The 22,083-nt window shown below is 46.9% G+C and overlaps 1 protein-coding gene across 1 annotated transcript; it reads left to right on the top strand.

Annotated features, from left to right (window-relative positions):
* Positions 1-10,368: 10,368 nt before the first annotated feature.
* On the top strand, positions 10,369-18,667 carry SIRPB2 (signal regulatory protein beta 2). Its single transcript, XM_081290251.1, has 5 exons — positions 10,369-10,538; positions 13,915-14,280; positions 15,728-16,069; positions 16,693-16,749; positions 18,067-18,667. The coding sequence occupies exons 1-3, from the start codon at positions 10,418-10,420 to the stop codon at positions 15,877-15,879; spliced, it is 639 nt and encodes a 212-aa protein (XP_081146377.1). The 5' UTR covers positions 10,369-10,417; the 3' UTR covers positions 15,880-16,069; positions 16,693-16,749; positions 18,067-18,667.
* The last annotated feature ends 3,416 nt before the right edge of the window (positions 18,668-22,083 follow it).

Below are 22,083 nucleotides of genomic sequence, written 5' to 3'. Positions count from 1 at the left end.
TGCTAGGGGGTTGCTATGGGTCCTCACCTAGCCTAACTGAGTCAGGGACACCTGGTGCGCAGATCTCTCCTGTTATTTGTAGACAAACAACTCAGCAGGGAGTGCTCTGTGGATCTTTCCAAGGACAAGGGTCACGCCCCCTTCCTTAGGCTTTGCTCTGAGGTAGAGGCTGGTTTCTCAAAAATGGAGTCACATCAGCTTCTCAAGAGCATTGATAGGGATAAATGACTTTAGCTCAGCAACTTGGCACCTCATAGAACTGCAAAAGGAGAAACTAAACCAAAAAGTACCATAAGAAGAGCAATAATAAAGATTAGGAAAGAGAAAGAGAGAGCAGGGAAACCAGAACAGAATCAACAAAGCCAGAGCTGGGGTGTAGCTCAGGGGGAGAGGGCTTGGTTAGCAGTCAGGGACCCTGGGCTTGATGCCAGCACCTACAAGAAGAGGAAAACAGCAACAAAATCAAAACTCGATGTTTTGTTTTTTTTTTGGTTTGGTTTTTTTTAGAAATACCAACAAATTCAACAATTTGAATTAATTGTTAGACTAAGAAAAAAATACTTAAATTATTAAAGTTAGAAATTGAAGGAGGCACATTACAATGAATATCACAGAAATACAAAGAGACTACTATGATCATTTACATACCAACAAATCAGATAGCATTTAAGAGATGGATGAATTCTTAAAAATACAACATGCCAGGCTGAGATTGTGGCTCAGCAGCAGAGCGCCTGCCACACGTATGAGGCCCTGGGCTGGATCCTCAACACCACCCTGGGCTGGGGCTGGGGCTCAGCAGTAGAGCACTCGCCTAGCACACGCGAGGCCTTGGGTTCGATCCTCAGCACCACATAAAATAAATAAATAAAATAAAGGTATTGTGTTCAACTACTTCTAAAAAATAAATATTTTTTAAAAAATAAATAAAGGTATTGTGTGTCCATCTACAACTAAAAAAAATTTTTTCTAAATACAACATACCAAGACTAAATCATGATGAAATTAAAAAACTGAATAGAACTTCCACAAGTAAGGAAATTGAAGCCGTAATCAAAAACCTCCCCAAAAAGAAAAGTCTCAGACCAGATGACTTAACTGGAAAATTCTATTCAACATTTAAGGAATTCAATCCTACTCAAACCCTTCCAAATAACTGAATAGGAGAGAAGAGAAACTTCCAAAATCATCCCCCCCACACCAAAAAAAAAAAAAAAAAAAAAAAAAAAACTTATTCTATGAGGTCAGCAAAGACAGAAGAAAGAAGAAAATTATAGGCCCAAATCCTGATGAATATTAATACAAAAATCTCCAACAAAATACGAGCAAATTGATTTGATAGACATTCAAAGATTTACACCCTGACTAAGTAGAGATTATGCCTGGTTCATCAAACAAAAACCAAATAATACGCATTAACACATTGAAGAACAAAAACCATGTGATCATCTCAATTGATTCAGAGAAGGCATTTGACAAAATTCAGTACCCTTTCATGATAAAATTTTAAAAGCTCAACAAACTGGGAATAGAAGGAAACTATATTAACATAATAAAAAGCCATAAATGAAAGGCCTACAGCATACTTTATGGTAGAGACCAAAAGCTTTTCCTCTAAGATCAGGAACAAGACAAAGATGCCAACTCTTGCCACTACTGTTGACATAACACTAGATGTCTGAGCTAGAGCAACTAGGCAGGATAAAGAAATAAAAGGCATCTGAATTGTAAAAAGAAGTAAAATTATCTCTGTTAGATGATATGATCTTACATGTAGAAAATCCTAAATATTACACATACACATGATTTCGGCAAAATTGCAGGATTCACAAATCTCAAAAAGCACACAAAACAAAAATCAGGTGCATTTCTATACACTGACATTAAACAATCCAAAAACAAAATTAAGAAAACGATCCAATTTACGATAACATTAAAAAAATAAAATGCTTGGAGATAAACAACAAAGGAGGTAGAAGAGTTGTACAGAGAAAAACATACAAAACATTAATGAAAGGAACTAAATAAGACACAAGTCAATTGAAAGACAACTGTCTTGGTCCATTTTCTGTTGCCATAACAAAATACCACAGACTGGTATTTTTAAATGTATAAAGAAAATTAGTTTACTTAGCTCACAGTGCTGGAGGTTGGGAAGTCCAACTGCATAAGGGCAGGGTCTGGTGAGAGCTTTCTTACTGCATCATACAGGACAGAGGACATCCCAGGTCAAGAGGGCAAGTAAGCACTTGCAAACAAAGTTCACTTTTGCAACAAAATGACTGCCCAAGAACTCATCCACTCACAGGAGAACAGGCTTACTTTCTTCAGGAGGGGGGAGCTGTCATGACCTGAGTATCTCTCATTAGGCCCCTCCTCCCAACACTCTGCATTGGGAATTAATTTTCCAACAGCTGAACTTGTAGGGGACATATTAAAATCCTAGCAACATCCTATGATCATGGATTGAAAGACTTAATATCATTACTACCCAAAATGATCTACAGATGCACTGCAATTCCTATCAGAATCCTAATGGCACTTTTTCTGAAATTAAAAAATTTCTAAAATTCACATGGCATTTCAGGGGATACTGAGCAGGCCAAACAATCTTGAAAAAGAAAAAAAAAGTTGGAGGCCACCCATTTCCTGATTTCAAAACATGCTATGGAGCAACAGTAATTGACAAGACATAATACTGGCATAAAGATAGATATAGGACCAATGGTGTAGAATAGAAAGCTCAGAAATAAATCCATTCATATGTAGTCAAATGACTTTTGATAAGGACACCAAGACTACACAATGGGGAAAGGGCAATCTCTTCAATAAATGGTGTTGGGAAAACTGGATATCCACAATGTAAAGAATGACTTTGGACACTTTCCTAACACCACAGCAAAAACTACCTCAAAATGCATTAAAGAAAGACCCCAAAGTATAAAAACTACTTTTAAAAAACATAGAGAAAACTTCAAGATATCAGATTTTGTAATGATTTATTAGATATGACAAGAAAAGCAAATCAAGACATCAATGAAGTATCACCTCATCTCCAGTAGGATGACCACTATCAAAAAGAACAGAGGCTGGGTATCGTGGCACACACCTGTAATTCCAGCAATTTAGAAGGCTGAAGCAGAAGGATCACAAGTTCAAGGCCAGCCTGGCAACTTAGTACCAGGGTCATATCCCCAGCCATTGTTTTATATTTTATTTAGAGAGAGGGGTCTCACTGAGTTGCTTAGGCCTTGCCAAGGCTGACTTTGAACACACAATTCTCCTGCCTCAGCCTTCCAAGCAGCTGGGATTATGGGAATGTGCTGCCATGCCCAGCAGGCACAATTCTTACTAGTCAAGAGATGGGAGCAACCCAAAAGTCCACAGATATGGATTTCTAAAAATTGGTATGCACATAGAATAAAATATTATTTATCCTTTCAAAAGAAGAAAACTAGGGCTGGGGACTAGCTCAGTGGTAGAGCATTTCTAGCATGCTCGAGGCTCTGGGTTCGATCTCCAGCAGGGCAAACAAATAAAGAGAAAGAAATCCTGTCACATGGTACAATGTGATGGAATCTGCAGGACATCATGTTAAGTGAAATAAGCAAGGTACCACGGGAAAAATACTGCATAAGTCCACTCATATGAAGTACCTAAAGTGGTTGTAATTATGGCGACAGAATATAGAAAGGCCATGTCCAGAACTGGGGAAAGAAGGGGTGATTAGTGGTTAGTGCACATAGATATCATCCCTTGATACCTGTGGGAGATTGGTTTCAAGATCCCCATAAGAAAACAAAAGTGGGGAGCTGGGTTGTGGCTCAGTTGTAGAGTATTTGCTGAGTACATGTGAGGCCCTGGGTCAATCCTCAGTACCACATAAAAATAAATAAATAAAATAAAGGCATTTTTAAAAGGAAAGATATAAACAGATTGTGTTTCTTTCACAAAAGAAAGAAAAAGTGGCAGATTCTCCTTTACATAGTATTTGCATTTAAACTACACACATCCTCAGTACCCTTTAAATCATCTGTAGATGACTTACCATGCCTAGTACAATGTAAACGCTATATATACACAATTCTTACACTGTATTGCTTAGGGAATGACAGCCCAAAAGCCTGGACATGTTCAGTACAGATGCAGTTTTAAAAAATATTTTCAATCCCAGAAGTTGGTTGAATTTATAGATACAAAGGGCCAACTCCACAGAGTTTAGGAATTACAAGATGAAAACGTTCTAGAGATCTTCAGCACAACAGTGTATACTTAACACTCCTGTTACATTTGAAAATGGTTAAGATGGTAAATTTAGTGCTATGTGTTTCTCCACAATAGCCCACACAAAAAAACAAGAAAGAAAGAAAGAGAGAGAGAGAGAGAGAGAGAGAGAGAGAGAGAGAGAGAGAGAGAAAGAAAGAAAGAAAGAAAGAGAGAGAGAGAGAGAGAGAGAGAGAGAGAGAGAGAGAAAGAAAGAAAGAAAGAAAGAGAAAGGCCAGACACCAGTTGCTGTTTGACTATTTCTATGCAATTGAAGAACAAGCAAAATAATTTATGATGATAGAAATAACCCACTTGAATCAAATGTATGAAATATGATATGTCAAGAGCTATGTAATGTTTTGAACAACTAATAAAAAAGAAAAATAAATCAGAGCAGTAAAGCCCAGGGCAGTAGTGCAATCCTCTGTAATCCTAGAGACTCAGGGGGCCAAGGAAGGAGGGTCTCAAGTTCAAGGCTACCCTGGGCAGCTTAGCAAGACCCTGCCTCAAAATAAAAAGGGCTGGGGACATAGCTCAGTGGTAGAGCCCCCCTGGGTTCAAACCCTAGTGGAAGAAAGGAAGGAAGGGATGGAGGGAGGAAGGGAGGAAGGATGGGTCAGTGGAGGGAGGGAGGAGAGCTGGAGGTGGAAGGGAGGAAGAAAAGACAAAAGATATCAGAGTTGTATTTACGTCTGGGTCCAGAGACTGAATGGAAAAGAACAAGAAAAAACCTTCTATATCTTGGATGGTGATTACACAGACATAAGAAGTCTAAACATTCGCTGAGCCACACATTTAATATCTGCACCCTTCCCTGTATGTAAGTCCTCCCTCCCTGAAAATTTAAAACACCAGCACCAAAGCATATGTCATAGGATTTGACACAAAACAGGAAAAGGAAGCAAGAAAGGTCAACTGAACCATAAAGTGGGACAAGTTACAAATAGTAAAAAGTGAGGTCAAAGACCTTAGAGGCTTCAGTATTAAGACAACAAAATCTTTCTCCTGAATGAAAAGGGTGGCAGAAATGATGCTAGATGACTCCAGGGTTAGGCATAAAAAGCCACACACCACCGCTCTGTTCCTTGGGAATCCTAGCATTGGGGACTCACGCAGTTGGAAATCTTTGTGGATCTCCAAGTTCACTGTTGGGTCTGAAAGAAGCGGGAACCTGAGAGCTCACCAGGAATCCCAGTGTGATTTAAATGTGATCTACAGAAGATCCAATAGAGTGGGCACTGCAAAACTTCATGTTTGCAAAAATTAAATCTGCTGCTGCCCAAGTACCTGCCACTCTCTATTGCTGGAGGAGCAATCATGCCTGTCCTCTTTCCCCTTCAAGATCTCATGCAAGCACCTCTCCTAGTAGAACCAACCTAATCTAACAGCACTGGTGAGGAGCAACAGAAAATGTAGCTCTCAGGCTTTCAGCCCTCTGATGAAGAGAGCAGAGGAAGAAGTGGAGATAAATGCTAACTGCAAAGACACTGGCATTGCTGGGGTTCTTGTTGTTGTTTGTTACTGGCTAGGGACTGAACCTAAGAGTGCTCTACCACTGAGCTCCATCCCCAGTCCTTTATTTTATTTCTTTTTTTTTTTTTTTTATTTGAGATAGCCAGTCTTCAATTTTCAATCCTCCTGCCTCAGCCTCCCAAGTTGCTGGGATCACACATGTGCACCACTACACCTGGCCACACATAGTATTAGAGTATTTTTTGTGCTTTTTCCCTCCTTGTTGTATTCACATTTTTCCCTGGAAACTCTTTCCTATTTTTTTATTTTTATTATTGGTTGTTCAAAACATTACATAATTCTTGACATATCATATTTCATACATTTGATTTAAGTGGGTTACGAACTCCCATTTTTATCCCGTATACAGATTGCAGAATCACATCGGTTACACATCCACTGTTTTACATACTGCCATACTAGTGTCTGTTGTATTCTGCTGCCTTTCCTATCCTCTACTATCCCCCCTCCCCTCCCCTCCCCTCCCATCTTCTCTTTCTACCCCATCTACTGTAATTCATTTCTCCCCCTTTTTTTCCCCTTTTCCCTCACTTCCTCTTATATGTAATTTTGTATAACAATGAGGGTCTCCTTCCATTTCCATGCAATTTCCCTTCTCTCTCCCTTTCTCTCCCACCTCTCGTCCCTGTTTAATGTTAATCTTCTTCTCATGCTCTTCCTCCCTGCTCTGTTCTTAGTTGTTCTCCTTATATCAAAGAAGACATTTGACATTTGTTTTTTAGGGATTGGCTAGCTTCACTTAGCATAATCTGCTCTAATGCCATCCATTTCCCTGCAAATTCCATGATTTTGTCATTTTTTAGTGCAGAGTAAGACTCCATTGTGTATAAATGCCACATTTTTTTATCCATTCGTCTATTGAAGGGCATCTAGGTTGGTTCCACAGTCTAGCTATTGTGAATTGTGCTGCTATGAACATTGATGTAGTAGTATCCCTGTAGTATGCTCTTTTTAGGTCTTTAGGGAATAGACCGAGAAGGGGAATAGCTGGGTCAAATGGTGGTTCCATTCCCAGCTTTCCCAGGAATCTCCATACTGCTTTCCAAATTGGCCGCACCAATTTGCAGTCCCACCAGCAATGTACAAGTGTACCGTTTTCCCCACATCCTCGCCAGCACTTGTTGTTGTTTGACTTCATAATGGCTGCCATTCTTACTGGAGTGAGATGGTATCTTAGAGTGGTTTTGATTTGCATTTCTCTGACTGCTAGAGATGGTGAGCATTTTTTCATGTACTTGTTGATTGATTGTATGTCCTCCTCTGAGAAGTGTCTGTTCAGGTCCTTGGCCCATTTGTTGATTGGGTTTTTTGTTTTCTTATTGTTTAACTTTTTGAGTTCTTTGTATACTCTGGATATTAGGGCTCTATCTGAAGTGTGAGGAGTAAAAATTTGTTCCCAGGATGTAGGCTCCCTGTTTACCTCTCTTATTGTTTCTCTTGCTGAGAAAAAAACTTTTTAGTTTGAGTAAGTCCCATTTCTTGATTCTTGTTATTAACTCTTGTGCTATGGGTGTCCTATTGAGGAATTTGGAGCCCGACCCCACAGTATGTAGATCGGAGCCAACTTTTTCTTCTATCAGACACAGAATCTCTGATTTGATATCAAGCTCCTTGATCCATTTTGAGTTAACTTTTGTGCATGGTGAGAGAAGGGGATTCAGTTTCATTTTGTTGCATATGGATTTCCAGTTTTCCCAACACCATTTGTTGAAGATGCTATCCTTCCTCCATTGCATGCTTTTAGCCCCTTTGTCAAATATACTCTTTCCTATTTTAAAGCTGGAGTATGAGGCTTGTTGCTTTGAGGAGAGAGCAGAGGGTTCCTGCTAGAACAGAGGAAGCCCTCTGTTAGGAAGAGGGCTGATAGGAAAGTCCCAACCAGAGCCAAGAAGGGGAAATCCTCCCCATGCAATTTGGTGGGGGGGGGGGGCAAAAAAAGAACAGGAAGTGAGATACTAGTGTTCCAACACCCCTGCGACCCTGGGCTGACACATTCAGATGGGAGTGGGGTCTAGAAATCCAGGTGGGTTTAGAGATTTGGAGAGTATAGGGACTATGGCCTGCCTTCCCTGTGACAGGTGGAAGTTCTGGACACCAAGATGGCGGAGGCAAGGTATCGGAAGGATGCTGCTGGTGGGCAAGACAGGGAGACGGGTCATCATGTCCCTGTTTACAATAAGTACCATTACCATGGCAACTCCCACCACTGAGGATTTATCACCACGGGTTCAGTATTTTAAAATGACCAAGGAGGGTAAAGGGGTTCTCTAAAGTAATCAATGGGGGGAAATCGGACACTGTTCTAATCAGGTATCATAAGGTAACCAATGGGGGCAAATGGGGTAAGATCACTTCAAAGAGGCTCTGATACGTGGACCTCCTCAACAGCAGAGGCAGAGGGCACCACGGAGTGAGAAGGTGGAACCAATACAAGGCCCCAAAGTCCAGATGAGCCAGGCCCAGGGGTGCACGCCTGTAAGCCCAGCTACTGTGGAGCCTGAAGCAGGAGGATCACTGGTCAGCCTGAGCAACTGAGAGAGACCCTGTCTCAAAATAAAAGGAAAAAGGTTGGGGGTATGATAGAAATACGGGGTACCGCAAGGAGTCAGACATGTGCTCGAAGTAGGCTGGCAAGACCAACTTCACTTCTGCAGAAGGGCGCGCTACCAAAGAAAGTCCAGGAAGCAAGCACACCTAGGTGGGAGGCCACCTGTTTTTATCCGTAAGGCAGCACTGCCCCCTTGCTCTGATAGGAGGAGCTTGGGGTTATAGTCTATGCAATTGGATAATTTTAAAATTGGGGCGGGCAAAGAGAAGGGCTATAGTTAAAATGGCTACCATTAGATCTTACATCCCAATTAAGGTTAAATACTACATTTTGAAAATGGACCACTGACCTTTCTGTTTCTCACAGGGTATAGCTCCATGACAGAACATCGACCTAGCAGGTGCAAGGCCTTGGATTCAATCCCCAGAACCACAGAGAAGAAGTCCAGACAGAGCCAGCACACCCCAGGAACCAATCCAGAACGACTCCTCAGGGCAGAATCTGCACCACAGGGACCCAGGGTCCATAGTTCAGACCTAAGTCCTGCCAATCTGTCCCAAGAAGAAACAAGTTTCCCCTGCACACAGGACAATCTGGAGTAGGAAGAATGGAGGGAAACACTGAAATTCTGAGGGTTTTGTTTTTTTGTCTGAAAAAACTCGGTTAAACTAAAAGAGAATGGCCATTGCATTGACAAGTACTTTCTTGGCCCAGACATGCAACCATATCTTATTCCTGTTTATAGATCAGGAAACAATTTGTATATGGTATTAGGAATCCAACCCAGGGCCTCTGGCATGCCAGGCAAACATCCCATCACTGAGCCACATGCCCAGCCCCAGGTTAGGAAACAAAGGCACAAGCACACAAATGATTGTCCAAGAGTCACACGGCCTGATCTGGGTAAAGCCAAGATTTGGCTGTATTAGAAGACCTGGGGCTGCCTTCAATCCATGTTTCAGCCTTCCCTTCCTGCTAGCCAGCCCAACAGGGGCTCCGGAGGAAGTTTATATCAGTTACAGAAAACAAGGATACCACATGTACCCGTTTTTGCACAATCTGAATGTGCTACATTTGGCTCCCAGGAGATGGAGGTTTAGAGAGCTGTGCAATCAGGAATCAGGTCTATCCCCTGCGTGAAGGCTGGATTCATAATCAATCCATCTCAAGCAAGTCTCACCTCCTCCACTTCCCACTGTTGCCGGATTCTCTCGGAGAGACAGGGCACTGGGGATCAGCAGCACGCAGCCTTGTATCAGGCAGGCACTGACCGGCCGATTTGCATCCAGAGGCTGAACCCCACGCACAGTGGGGCGTTGTCCTATGTACCCCCAGTTTCATGCTAGCTTGTCTGACTTCCCTGTGTGGTAACATACATTTTGATTGGTATTCGACACTATACAATTGTAACATCGTTGCAACCTTGTTGGGCACCACCGATTTGACGGTCAGCAAAGTTGCACCTGCACACTGAATGTGCCTCGCGGGGTTTTGTCTTGGGGGTGCATGCTCACATAGTTATTAAGTGCTTTCCGTCACTTTTCTCTCAGTCCTGGGAGAGCCCTAACCACACCACACATCATGGACAACAATGGCTAACATGTCTAGCGTTCACATCGTCCTGAGCCCTCCTACGTGCCGTGCCTTACGCCTGTGATCCTCTCAAGGACTCTCTGAGGAGGAGATTGCTGCTGACCTCTTTTTTGCAGAGGAGACAGAGGCTCAGAGAGGGCAAGTGACTTTGAAAGCTCACATGGCCAGATGAAGACACATCCAATGGTTTATTCAAAGTCCAGCGGACACCAGATACACCCTGTGACAGGGGTGCTCATCATCCTCCAAGTTTCCTACACAGGCCAGTGGCATGGACACATTAAGGTTTTGACACAGTCTTTACAGGAACCATAACCCCAACATGAAAGCCGGAAGCCCTTGGACCCAGCTCCTTCCTCTTGCATCACAAGCCTTGACTTGTAGTGAAAACTTCCCCCAAGTAGCCGGGACAGAAGGAAACAGAAACAGGCTCACACATGGGCCCAGCTCAGACTCCAACACTCACCAGAGAGCAGAATGCCATCCAGTCTTGGGGACCACAGGACACGCCGGGCACCCTTCACAACAACCACCCCCACCCATGTGGCTCACTCACCTGTCTGTTTCCTGCAAGTGGCACTATTCCTTGTCCTTTCAGGTGAGTGGGATCTGGAACTGAATGGGGTCCACCCCTGGTTTGTCCCAGAGAAAGACACCAAGTGCTTTGGCATGCCAGGAAGTGTCTGACCCCAAGAGTGCGGGTTGGGCTTGGAGGGGGACACCGAGAACTCTCCTGGCCCCAGCAGAAAGCTGATCCAGGGCCTCAAGAGACATGGGGAAGTGACTAAGTCCCCAGGCTCTGGGCTTGAGCCACTGGTTTCTGGCTGGAACTTGGGTGCCCACGTCTGATGCTGAGGCTCTGTGAGCCTCTGTTTCCCCAGGGATCCTGTGAATATTAGATATCGAAGTGGTGAAGCTCAGACCTGGACCTGGCACATAATTTGTGGGGGCCAGTGCAAAGTGGAAATGCAGGTCTCTTGTTGAAAAAATATTAAGAATTTTGAGACAATAAGAGTCAGGCACTGTGGTGCATGCCAAATCCAAGATACTCTGGAGGCTGAGGCAGGAGGATGGCAAGTTCGAGGCCAGCCTGGGCACTTTAGAGAGACTTTGTCTCGGAATAAAATAAAAAGGGCTAAGGGTAGCTCAGTTGGCAGAGCATTTGCCTAGTATGTGAGAGGCCCTGGGTTTAATCCCCAGTACTGCAAAGAGAAAACAAAAGGCATTTTAAAACAACAGCAGGGCATTAAACCAAGCTGTCTACATGAATAAGAATGGAATGGGAATTACAAGAAAGGTCAAACTCAGGGCTTAAAGGACACAGCCTATTGGAGGATTATGAACCAAGCCGATAGCCTCCAATACTTGGTTAGCATAGATTTTGATCAGTGCCCCTACCTAGAAGCTATGTAAACCCCTAGACTAGTACATTTAAGTGGAAAAACTTGCTATCAGCTCCCCTCTGGCCTTAAGGGAGTTCTCTCTTTTTTCTTCTTACTTAATTAAGTCCTATTCTGTTCACTCTTGCCTTCCATTACTGTCTGTGGAATTTATTCTTCAAATTCGTGAGAGAGTAACCATAAAGAAATTGGTGAAGCAGAGAATCTAATTTCATCTCAAACTCCGGTTTCATAAGCCGGGGACCCCGTGTGATAACACACATCACACTCCCATGAGCCAGCCTCGGCATGTTTGAGACACAGACACAAACCCCACCACTGACCACTTTAAGTGACTTCTCTCTGAGCCTCACTTTTTCCTATTGGTAAAATGGGGCCAATGGTAAAAGCCCTTCATGACTTTCCTAGGACGACTCGACAAGTTGACACCTGGCATAGCATAAGGATTTAATAACAGTGGCTATAATTATCATTACACCTATATAGCTCCCCTGTTTCAGGGGCAGGCCTGTTCAGCTCCTGAGCCTTGGGGATCCTGGGACCAGCTCAGTCTCTGAGTTCATTGCCTTCCTTTCCAGCAGGCAGCCTCCCTCCCCACCAGGCAGCCTCCCTCCATCTCCTGTCCATCTAGGCCCTGGCCCCAGGTCCTACTGGTTAACCCCAGGAGAGGTCCCAGTGGGATGTACATGTGGGGCCAGATCCTCCCTGGTTCAAGAGTCATGTGACTTGCTGCACCATATCACTTACCCAAGTAAGCTTCTTTCATGATAAAACAGGAATCATAATTCCTGGTCACTCATTCCACAAATACTATTTATTTATTTATTTTTATTTATTTTATTTAATATTATTTTTTTTGGTACCAGGGATTGAACTCAGGAGTGCTTAAGCACTGAACCACATCCCCAGCCCTTTTTTATATGTATATTTTTAGACAGAGTCTCACTAAGTTGCTTAGGGCTTCACTAAGTTGCTGATGCTGGCTTTGAACTTACGATCCTCCTGCCTCAGCCTCCCGAGCTGCTGAGAGTACAGGCGTGCACCACCGTGCCTGGACACAAAATACTTTTGACTATTACAATTTAGGCTCTAGACAAGGAAGTCATAAATCTAAACTACCCAGAGTCAGAAATACCTCAAATATTTGTTTGCAAATATTGATTTTCTTCCAGGCTTTCAAAGGTTACCCTAAACAGGGAACACAAAAGGAATAAGATACACCACGTTATACCACAAATTACGTCCTATGTGGGACCAAGTTATTCACAAGGCCTGATGAGAATACAGATGAATGGGGAACTCAGGGCACAAAGTTAGTGACCTTGTGGTGTAGAACCTTAAAGTCATCTGATCTGAGTTCAAATCCTGCCATGACACCTGCTGAATGCAAGTTTCACCCCATGTTTCTTCACCTCTCCGAGCATCTTAAAAAAGTGGAGAGAATAGGCAGGTGTGGTGGTGCACACCTATAATTCCCACTACCTGGGAGGCTGAGGCAGGTAAAGCCAGCCTGGGTAATTTAGGTAGACCTGTCTCAATGTAAAATAAAATAAAAAGGAGTTATAGTTCAGTGGTAAAGCAACCTGGGTTCAGTCTCCAGTATCGTAAAAATGGAGATGACAATAGCTTCTACATCAGAGGAGTGGGCATGATAACCCAGGTGTAGAAGAACTTCCATGGAGGCTCCCATCCCCCTCTCTTGGTACCCCCTCTGGGGCCAAGTAGACCCACTGCACAACACACGAACAGCAACTGCAGTTTGTGGAACTCACAGGAGGCCGGAGGAAATTTACAATGAATGGAACACCACACCAGCCTGCATCCCTGAGCGGTGACATTTGAGGGTGACAGTCCGGGGCCCTAGGAACACATCTTTATTGGGTGGTGTATTTGTCTGCCATCACAAAGTATCACAAAATTAAAATGTATTTTCTCACAACTCTCAAGTCTAGAAATCCAAGACCCAGGGGTTGGCAGGGTGGGTACCTTCACCATCTCCCTCCTTGGCATGTAGACGGCCACCTTCTCCTTTGTCTTCATATGATCGTCCCTCTGTGCATATCTGTCCAAATGTCCTCTTTTTTAAAAGGACACTAGTTAGATTGAATTAGAGACCCCCCAACAACCTCAACTTAACTTGATCCCCTCTCTCAACACCCTAAGTACAGTCACATTCTGAGGTGCCTGAGGTTAGGACTTCAACATGTGCATTTGGGGAGGACACGATTCAACTTCTAGCAAAGGATCCTGGGCAAGCTACCCACCCTTGAGGGCCCCTCCATCTCTGCTATCAAATGGGGATGACACTTCCTATGGCAGAAGAGCACTGTGAGGAACAAGTGAGATAATCATGCAGTGCCCAGCAGGTGGTGGCACTTAAGTTCCCTATTCTTGGCAGAGCTTCCTAGGGAGCTGTGTTCCCTGTCTGCAGCCAGCTGTTCCGCCCCTGACTTCCCTCTGTCTCCTGTCCTGAGCGCTGGCTCTTGGCTCTATCATGACTGGATCCATTTAGACTTGACATGCAGGGCTCCAAGGCCTTCTGACCCAGTGACAGGCCTTTTCCCCTCTGTTCAGGGACCTCTGAGCAGAGCAGCTGGAGTGAGTGGCAGGTGCTGCAGCCCGAGGGCCCCATACTGGTGGCTGAAGGTGACACCCTCCTACTGAGGTGTACAGTGGTCGGCTCCTGCGCTGATGATATGATCAAATGGGTCAAGGAGAGCTCTCAGGACCAGCAGGAAATTTATAACTTCAAGCGTGGCTTCTTCCCTGGAGTGACCTCCGCGGTGCAGCGGACACGGGAGCCCCTTGACTGCGATTATTCCATCTACATCCACAGTGTCACCAAGGAGCATTCTGGAACCTACCACTGTGTGAGGTTTGCAGTCTCCAGTGAGGACCTAGACACGAAGCTGGGCGAGGGCACCGCTGTGACCGTGCAGGGTGAGTGGCAGGCCCAGCTGATCCCGCACTCGCTCCGTCCCCCCTCCCTGCCCCCCCTGCGCTCTCCCCGAGCCAGCGCAGTCTCAGTGGCGCACGGTGGAGGTATTCCTGCCTCCCCACACCCTTGCTTTGCAGCTGGGACAGTTCTGCCTCACGTCCCCTGCCAGGACCCAAGCTAGAAAGCTAGTAACTTGGGTGGGGGGGGGGGGGTCAGAAATCCAAGTGGCCCAGAGGCAACTTCCCCCAAGAGCCTCTGTGACATTATGTCTGCTGACAGCCCATTGGCTAATCAAGTCACCTGGCTCACCTCCAAGTCAAGGGACAAGGAAGTGTGCTCTTCCACCCAAGTCCAGGGCAAGAGTGGATCTGCCAGGCTACCAGCCAGGAGTCAAGACCTGGGGCTGGCTGCCAATGTCATTTGCCCTGATCCCCAGGCATCAGTCCTGGTGTCTGGAATTCCTGCCATGATGGCCTGGACACCCAAATCCTGCATCTGTTGTTCAATAGCTGTGAGGGGTTTTTGTTTTGTTTTGTTTTGTTTTGGAGGGGGGGTGATGCTTGTTTGGGGTTTGTTTTTTGTTGTTTGTTTGGGTTTGTTTGTTATTGACTGGAACTGGGGATTGAACCCTAAAGCTCTACCACAGAGCCACCTCCCCAGCCCCTTTTTTTTTTTTTTTTTTTTTTTGAGACGGGGGTCTCACTAAGTTGCTGAGGCTGGCCTTGAACTTGCAGCCTCCTGCCTCAGCCTCCCAAATGCTGGGATTCCAGGCATGTGCCACTACACCTGGCAGCAGTGTGGTGTTTTGTTTTGTTTTGTTTTTTTTTTTTTAAGAGAGAGTGAGAGGAGAGAGAGTGAGAGAGAGAGAATTTCTTAATATTTATTTTTTAGTTCTCGGCGGACACAACATCTTTGTTGGTATGTGGTGCTGAGGATCGAACCCGGGCCGCACGCATGCCAGGCGAGCGCGCTACCGCTTGAGCCACATCCCCAGCCCCAGCAGTGTGTTCTTAAATGAGCCTCTTCAGCTGTACATATTTCAAGTGCTTACCTTGTAAAATAGGCAACAAAATTTCTACTTCCCCGCGCCTTCTGGTGTTGACACAGAAGAAAGCCGGCTTGTGAAACCACCCCTGTTTCCCTAGCTCCTTCCAAGCTGCAGTGGTACCTTCCTTGGGGTTGTAGAGCCTCAGGGGACTTTGCTTAAACATCTGCACCCCCACATGACTTCAGGAAGGGCAGTCAGCCTGCAGGGCTCTGTCTTCCCAACATTGGTCCCGGGGAGATAACTAGGATCTCCTTACAGAATGAATCAACTCGTAAGGAAGGGAGGGAGGGAAGGCTGAGGACAGAAGTCCTGGAAGGGGGAAGGGAGGAGAGCTTTGAGGGGGAAATGAGTGGACCACGAAAGGAGAGAGGGAATCCCACGAAAACCCTCTCTGACTTCAGGCGCCGGGGACCCCAAGCCAGACCTGTGGATCATCCAGCCCCAGGACTTGGTGGAGGTGACCACCGGAGACACTGCCCTCCTGAACTGCACGGTGCTGGGGGACGGTCCCCCTGGCCCCATCAGGTGGTTCCGGGGGACTGGTCTGAGCTGAGAGGCCATTTACAACTTTGCAGGCCTCTCCCACCCCAATGTGACAGCAGTACGGACCTCTGACAGCGACTTCAGCATTCTCCTGCCAGACGTCTCGGCCAAGGATGCAGGCACCTACTACTGTGTAAAGTTTCAGAGGAAAACCAACAGACAGTACCTGTCCGGACAGGGCAGCAAGCTGAGAGTGAAAGGTGAGGCAGCCTGCCTGGGACAGGTGGTCCAAAAGGAACTCTTCACCACATCCCACACACGCCAGCTCCTATCCAGCCTCCATATCATTGTAAAAGTTGTTCCCTCTCTCTGGAACACTTTCTCCTTCTCTCTAGAAAACTCCTATTCATCCTTCAAAGCCCAGTATAAACAGCCCCTCCTCTGTGAAACCTTTTTTTGTGTGTGGTGCTGGGGATTGAACCCAGGGCTTTGTGCATACCGGGCAAGCTCTCTACTACTGAGCTATATCCCCAGCCCCTCTGTGAAACTTTTTCACCCTTCTCTCAGAGAAAGTTAACTTCTCATGCTTCTGGGCTCCATCAAACTTTGTCTAGACCATTAAGAATTTTAAAAGTGTCTGTAACCTGCCTATTGAGAGCTCTGCACTGTACTTGGTGCTGGAGATGCCGCAATGAATCAGACATTGGCTGCAAACCAAAGATGCTCAGGCGAAGGTCTGACTAGTCCTTTGTAGTCTCAGGGTTTGACTCTGTAGCCCCAACCCAGGTATTGGCAGACTTATGTTGGTGACCTCAGCTCTTAGCACAGGGGCTCAGGAAGTAGAAAAAGTTTAAGAGAAGGGCTCTGCCTCTCTCCCTTACAGCAAAATCCACGTCGCCCACAGAGATCAATGAACCTGCAGTTCAGGCATCTCCAACAGGTGAGTAGACCTCCCTCCGGTGGAATTAATGAGCCCCCCATAGGCAGCGGGGACCACAGATGGCTTAGCCACAGCAAGAGAACAGTCCCAGGGTTCCAAGAAAACCCCTGGGGTTCATCTCAGCTGCAGAGTGGGATACCCAGAGAGCAACGTCATAGCAGCTCCACCAAAGACAGGGCTTTCCAGTAGCCAGGACTGAGTGTCGGCGGGCAGTCTTGCTGGAGAGGCAGTGAGTCCCCCTTGACTCAGAGTGCGAGGCTGCACTGTGAGGCCACATACAACAGCGCTGCAGGACATGGCTTTGTGGCTGGGCCTCTTGGGTGGAGCCCCTTTCCGGCTGTGTGAGCGCTGGGGGGGGGGGGGTGAAGAGGGGGGGGTTGCCTTGCTCTATGAATCTCTGCTGACTTGACGAACAAAAGCAGGAAGAGGAATAAGAATCAGAGAGGCTGCGGGGCATGGTCGTGCCCGCCTGTGATCCCAGCCACTTGGGAGACTAAAGCAGGAGGATCGCAAGTTTGAGGCCAGACTCAGCAACCTAGCGAGATCCTGTCTTAAAAATAAAATTTAAAAGGAGCTGGGGCTAGAGCTCAGTGGTAGAGCATCCCTGGGTTCGATCCATAGAACCATGGGGGAAAAAGAAAAAGAGAAGGAAGAAAAGAAAAAGGAAGGAAGGGAAAAAAATGAATCAGCCCACCTCCTGGGGTTGTGTGTGGACCCAGTAAGATCACAGGTGTCAAATGCCCAGAAGTGTCAGGTATATCACCTGGTAACTCAGAGGCACTCAAAGACCAAAGGCAGCTTGGGGCAGAGGTGACCAGATTGCCTCCCTGGTTCTTGGCCCTGTTCCTGCCATCCCTGGGAGCCAGACCACCTGGGTCTCGTCACTTCCTTTTCTTTTTGCACGAGTTTCTTGGGGGACCGTGTAATAACTCAGTCCCTGAATACAATGGGCACACACAGCCCTGAGCAAATCAGTTCCCACTCTGGGTCTGTCCCCTCATCTGTAAAACTTGGACCCTCACCCTGCATGGTGGGAATCGTTTCAGGGTTAGATTAGGCTGGGGGCTGCAGCAGAGGGACTGAGCGGCCATCAATGAGGGCAGTTTGCTCTGATTTGAAGTTAGGGATGCTGTTGAAATGATACGGCAGGGGCAGGGTACCAGGCTTCTCTGGGCCTAGGACAAAAGGAAGAATGGTCTTTGATGTCCTCTCCCAATGTAGAAAGGACCTGTCCGGGGGGTTCAACAGCAGCAGGGCAGGGACAGCATTGGGGTGCAGGTGCTGGGATCCTGCCTGAGCTCTGCCCTCTGCCCCCAGGCCTCCTGTCTGTGCTCACTCCTGTGGTCCTGGGACTGAAGGCAGTGACCTTGGCTGCACTCCTACTGGCCCTGGCTGCCTGCCGGCAAAGAAGATTTTAAGACCCTGGGCCTTGCAGAGCTGGACACAGCTTAGCGTGGGGAAAGCTCATGAGTGACAGGTCAGCCCAAGAGTAGATGTTCTGAGTTGGAGACAAGCCAGACTCTTCAAACACTCCTCAGCCTCCCACCCCAGCCTCCACAAACCCCCAGGCCTAATGACAAACTATATCCCATCACCTGGTTGCGGTCACCTGGTGAAATTCTCCCCTTGGTGCTGGGCTCCCGTTGGAGATGCGCATCTCTCTCTTCTCAGCTTGCAAGACCTCACCCCTGCTGCAGCCCCTTCTGGGGAGTCCCCTCCTTCGGTGCCCTCCCATATCTTTCTTGTCCTTCAAGACACAATTCAGAATCTTCTTCCCAGGTTCCCTGGGCATCTGAGCTCACCCAGCCAGACAGATGGTGCCTCTCTGTTCACATCCCCCTCTCCCGGCTTCCTCCTCCCTCCTTTCCCAGTGTGGCTGGCTTGGATGGGTGTGATATTACAGTGCAGGTTTGGCAAAATAAATAAATAAAAGCTCTCAAATAACAGTGGCTTAATCAAGAAGGTTGATTTCTCTAGGAAAATCTGACCACAAGCCGGGCAGGCAATAAAGAGGCTTCCTGGTATGGACACACCTTGACCTTGTTGCTGACAGGTCTCATTCCAGGCAGTGAAACTGGGAAAGAAGTCAGGGAAGGGGAATATGACCTTCTCCTGTAAGGGCACAGTCAGGAATTTGCCCACCGTGCACCTCATTGGCTGGAAGGTGGTCACATGGCCACTCAGGTAGGTGTTCAGGGATACCAAGATGGCGGAAGCAGGGTATAAGAAGGATGCCACCAGAGGACTAGACAGGGAGACAGGGCATGTCCCTACTTACAGTAAAGCTCGTTTACCATGGCAACTCCTGCCACAAGTTCAGTATTTTAAAATGATCAAGGGGGTAAAGTGGACAGCATTCAAATTAGGTATCAAAGGCAATCGATGCAAATTGGGGAGGTCTTCAATCAGGTCTGTAAAGGGAAGAGAATACCTCACAGCCCAGCATAGAAGACACTTATATCCAGACATCAGGCCTTGAGCCCCTCTGTCTTGCTGAGTCACTCTGCTCTACCTAAGGGCAGGAGCGCCACTTCCACCTTCACCTTCAGTCATCTGTACTTTGCCTGTTACTTCTGTGTGTCTTGCCCATTTCTTTGTTTGGGACACCAAGGACCTGGACCCCAACTAGACTGATGATAACAGTCACCCCCAGCTGCAAGGAAGGCTGGGAATTATAGCCTTTATTCTGGCAAAAAAAAAAAAAAAAAGGTGCCCAACTGAAAATTTTCACTAGAGAACTGGAGGGTAGATATTATGGAGTAACCGGTGACGTCCAGGTCAATGGTGCAAAGGCAGCCTCTTACTGGCTCTCGGACTCCTGAGTTCAATTCCCACCTGTACCACCACCTCTTTCCACCATCACCTCCACCAAGGAGCATAATGTGGTGCAGCAGTTCTCAAGAAGAGTGGTTTTGTGACTCGGGAGACCGAGGCAGGAGGATCGCAAGCTCAGAGGCTAGCCTCAGCAACTTAGTGAGACCCTGTCCCAAAATAAAAAAGGAAAAGGACTTTGGATGTAACTCAGTGATAAACAATCCTCAGTACCAGAAGAAGGAGGAGGAGAAAGAAGAGGGGAAAGAAGAGGGGAGGGGGAGGAGGAGAAGGAGGAAGATGAAGAGCGTGATATTGCCCCCACCACCTGTCACAGTGTTAGATTTTGGCAAGGTCAGAGACGGTTTTGGTGGCCACAATTTAGGAGTTGCTAGCGCCATCTAGTGGGAAGAGGCCAAGGGTGCTGCCAAGCATCCTCTAATACCTTGGAAAGGGTAGATGGGGGGGACACAAAGCCCTGTCTGCCCCAGAATGTCCGCAGGGCTGACAGCCAGAAGTCCCATGCAGACACACCTGGCCTCCCCACCCTCACTGTGGGCGCTTAGTGGCTAATTAGTCACTTCACCTCGCGGAACATTGAAAATAACCCTGTGGAGTTTTTGGAAGTTCAGAAGTGGTTCGATTTCACGGGGACGGACTGCGTGCATCGTGGACCCTCAACACACGCGCATCGCCTTTCCTCTTCCCACGCCAACACTCATTAGCACCTACACGGAAGGAAATTGGTTGGTGTGGATGGTTTTCGTCACAACAGAGAGAGAAACAGCTTGAACTAAGCCAAAGAGGACACTAATTGAGTCTGAGAATCGAATGAATTATTCTATTTGCAGACCTTGGAAAGGGAAGAGGGGTAGGGTTAATGAGGCCCCCTCCCAGTGATAGCCGCGCGTCATGATCTGGAGCTCCTGAAGGTGGCCTTACCTGGAAAAAAGGTGGGGGGAGAGGACTGGGCAGGTGTGATTAAATTAACCATCCTGGGATGGGGCCATTATCCTGGCTGATCCAGCTGGGCCCTCAATGCCATTGCAAGCGTCCCTGTAAGAGAGAGAAGGCGAGGGAGACCTGATGGAGAAGAGCAGACAGTGATAGGACCACAATGAGAATCCTCATGGTGTGGCCACAGAGTCAGGGAGGTGGGCAGCCATCAGCATCTGGAAGAGGCCAGGAAGGATTCTCCCCCAGAGGCTGGAGGCAGCCAGGCCCCCGGACACCTCAATTTCAGAAGTCTGCCCAGAACAATGAGAAAATAAATGTTGTTTTGAATCACTGAGTTTGTGAAAATTGGTTAGAGGAGCCCCTGGAGGCCAGGGCAGCCGGCAGCAGGGGCTGGGCCTCCAGCATAACTGCAGGGGAGTCCTGATCTGCCCCTGGAGCTTCTTCACCCTGCAGGGCCTTGAATGGGCCCATTCCTCCTGCCTCCTCTGACTTCATCTTAAAGTGAGGCCTCTCCGGCAGCCACCAGGACCATGGCCACACCAAGCCCCCTGATTCCAGTGTCTCCTTAACTGTTTCCTTCAGGAGGCCTCTCATTCCACCCCTGATGGCACCTCCGTCACTCTCGTTTCCCTAAAGCCACTAGAGTTTTCTTCATAAACCTACTGCTACCTGGGAAAAAATAAAAGCCAGGCACAGTGGTGCACACCTGTCATCACAGTGACTCAGGAAGCTAAGACAGGAGGATCACAAGTTCAAGGCCTGCCTGTGTCGAGTTCCCTGCGACTTAAACACTCAGACCTTTCACCCACCCAGGGACACCATTTGCAGGGTTACACAAAACACTCAGGGGTCACTCAAGGGGAACTGGGATAATTGGGCTGTGCAAAATAATCACACAAGAGACAGAAATACTTTTTTCTTTGTGGATGCTGTGACAACTCCTCTGACCTTAAGGGTCCACAGAAAGAGAGGTGGGGGGGGGGGAGAGCCTGCAAGTGCTGACCCCTTTTATTGAGGAGAAGCTATTCAAATGAGGCAAGGGGTCAGGTGTCAAGGGGCTGGGTCTAGCTTCATGGTGTCTGCTGTCAGCAGGTTGACTGACATCTAGGAAGGCCACACCTAAGGGCACAGTAAGAGAAGGGGACACACAAAGGGTGTTTCCATGGAACATTCTATCCCAAAGAGGGCAAGGGGGTAATATCACAAAGGAACAGGTGAGCATAGCTCCACCCACAGGGATGTAGGAAGACACGCCCATGCACGAGACACAGTCGCTTGCACCCTAAAGATCGGGGCTATGGTCTGGGTTACCTACACAACCAGATCACAGAGTGACCAGACAATGCCGCACTGGTCAGAAGGGGAAACAGACATGGTCACGTACTATGTTGGCCTCCCACAAGCCTGGGCAATTTAGCAAGATCCTGTCTCAAAATAAAAAATAAAATGGGCTGCGAATGTTGCTTAGTGATAGAGCACCCATGGGTTCCAACCCTAATTCTGGAAAAAAAAAATGAGTTGTAGGAGTGTGTGTGTGTGTGTGTGTGTGTGTGTGCGCCTGCATGC

Source organism: Spermophilus citellus (genome assembly GCF_964194105.1).
Source record: "Spermophilus citellus genome assembly, chromosome: 4".
Taxonomy (NCBI): Eukaryota; Metazoa; Chordata; class Mammalia; order Rodentia; family Sciuridae; genus Spermophilus; species Spermophilus citellus.
Note: the sequence above shows the minus strand (reverse complement) of the source record. Positions and strands in the feature narration are given on the sequence as shown.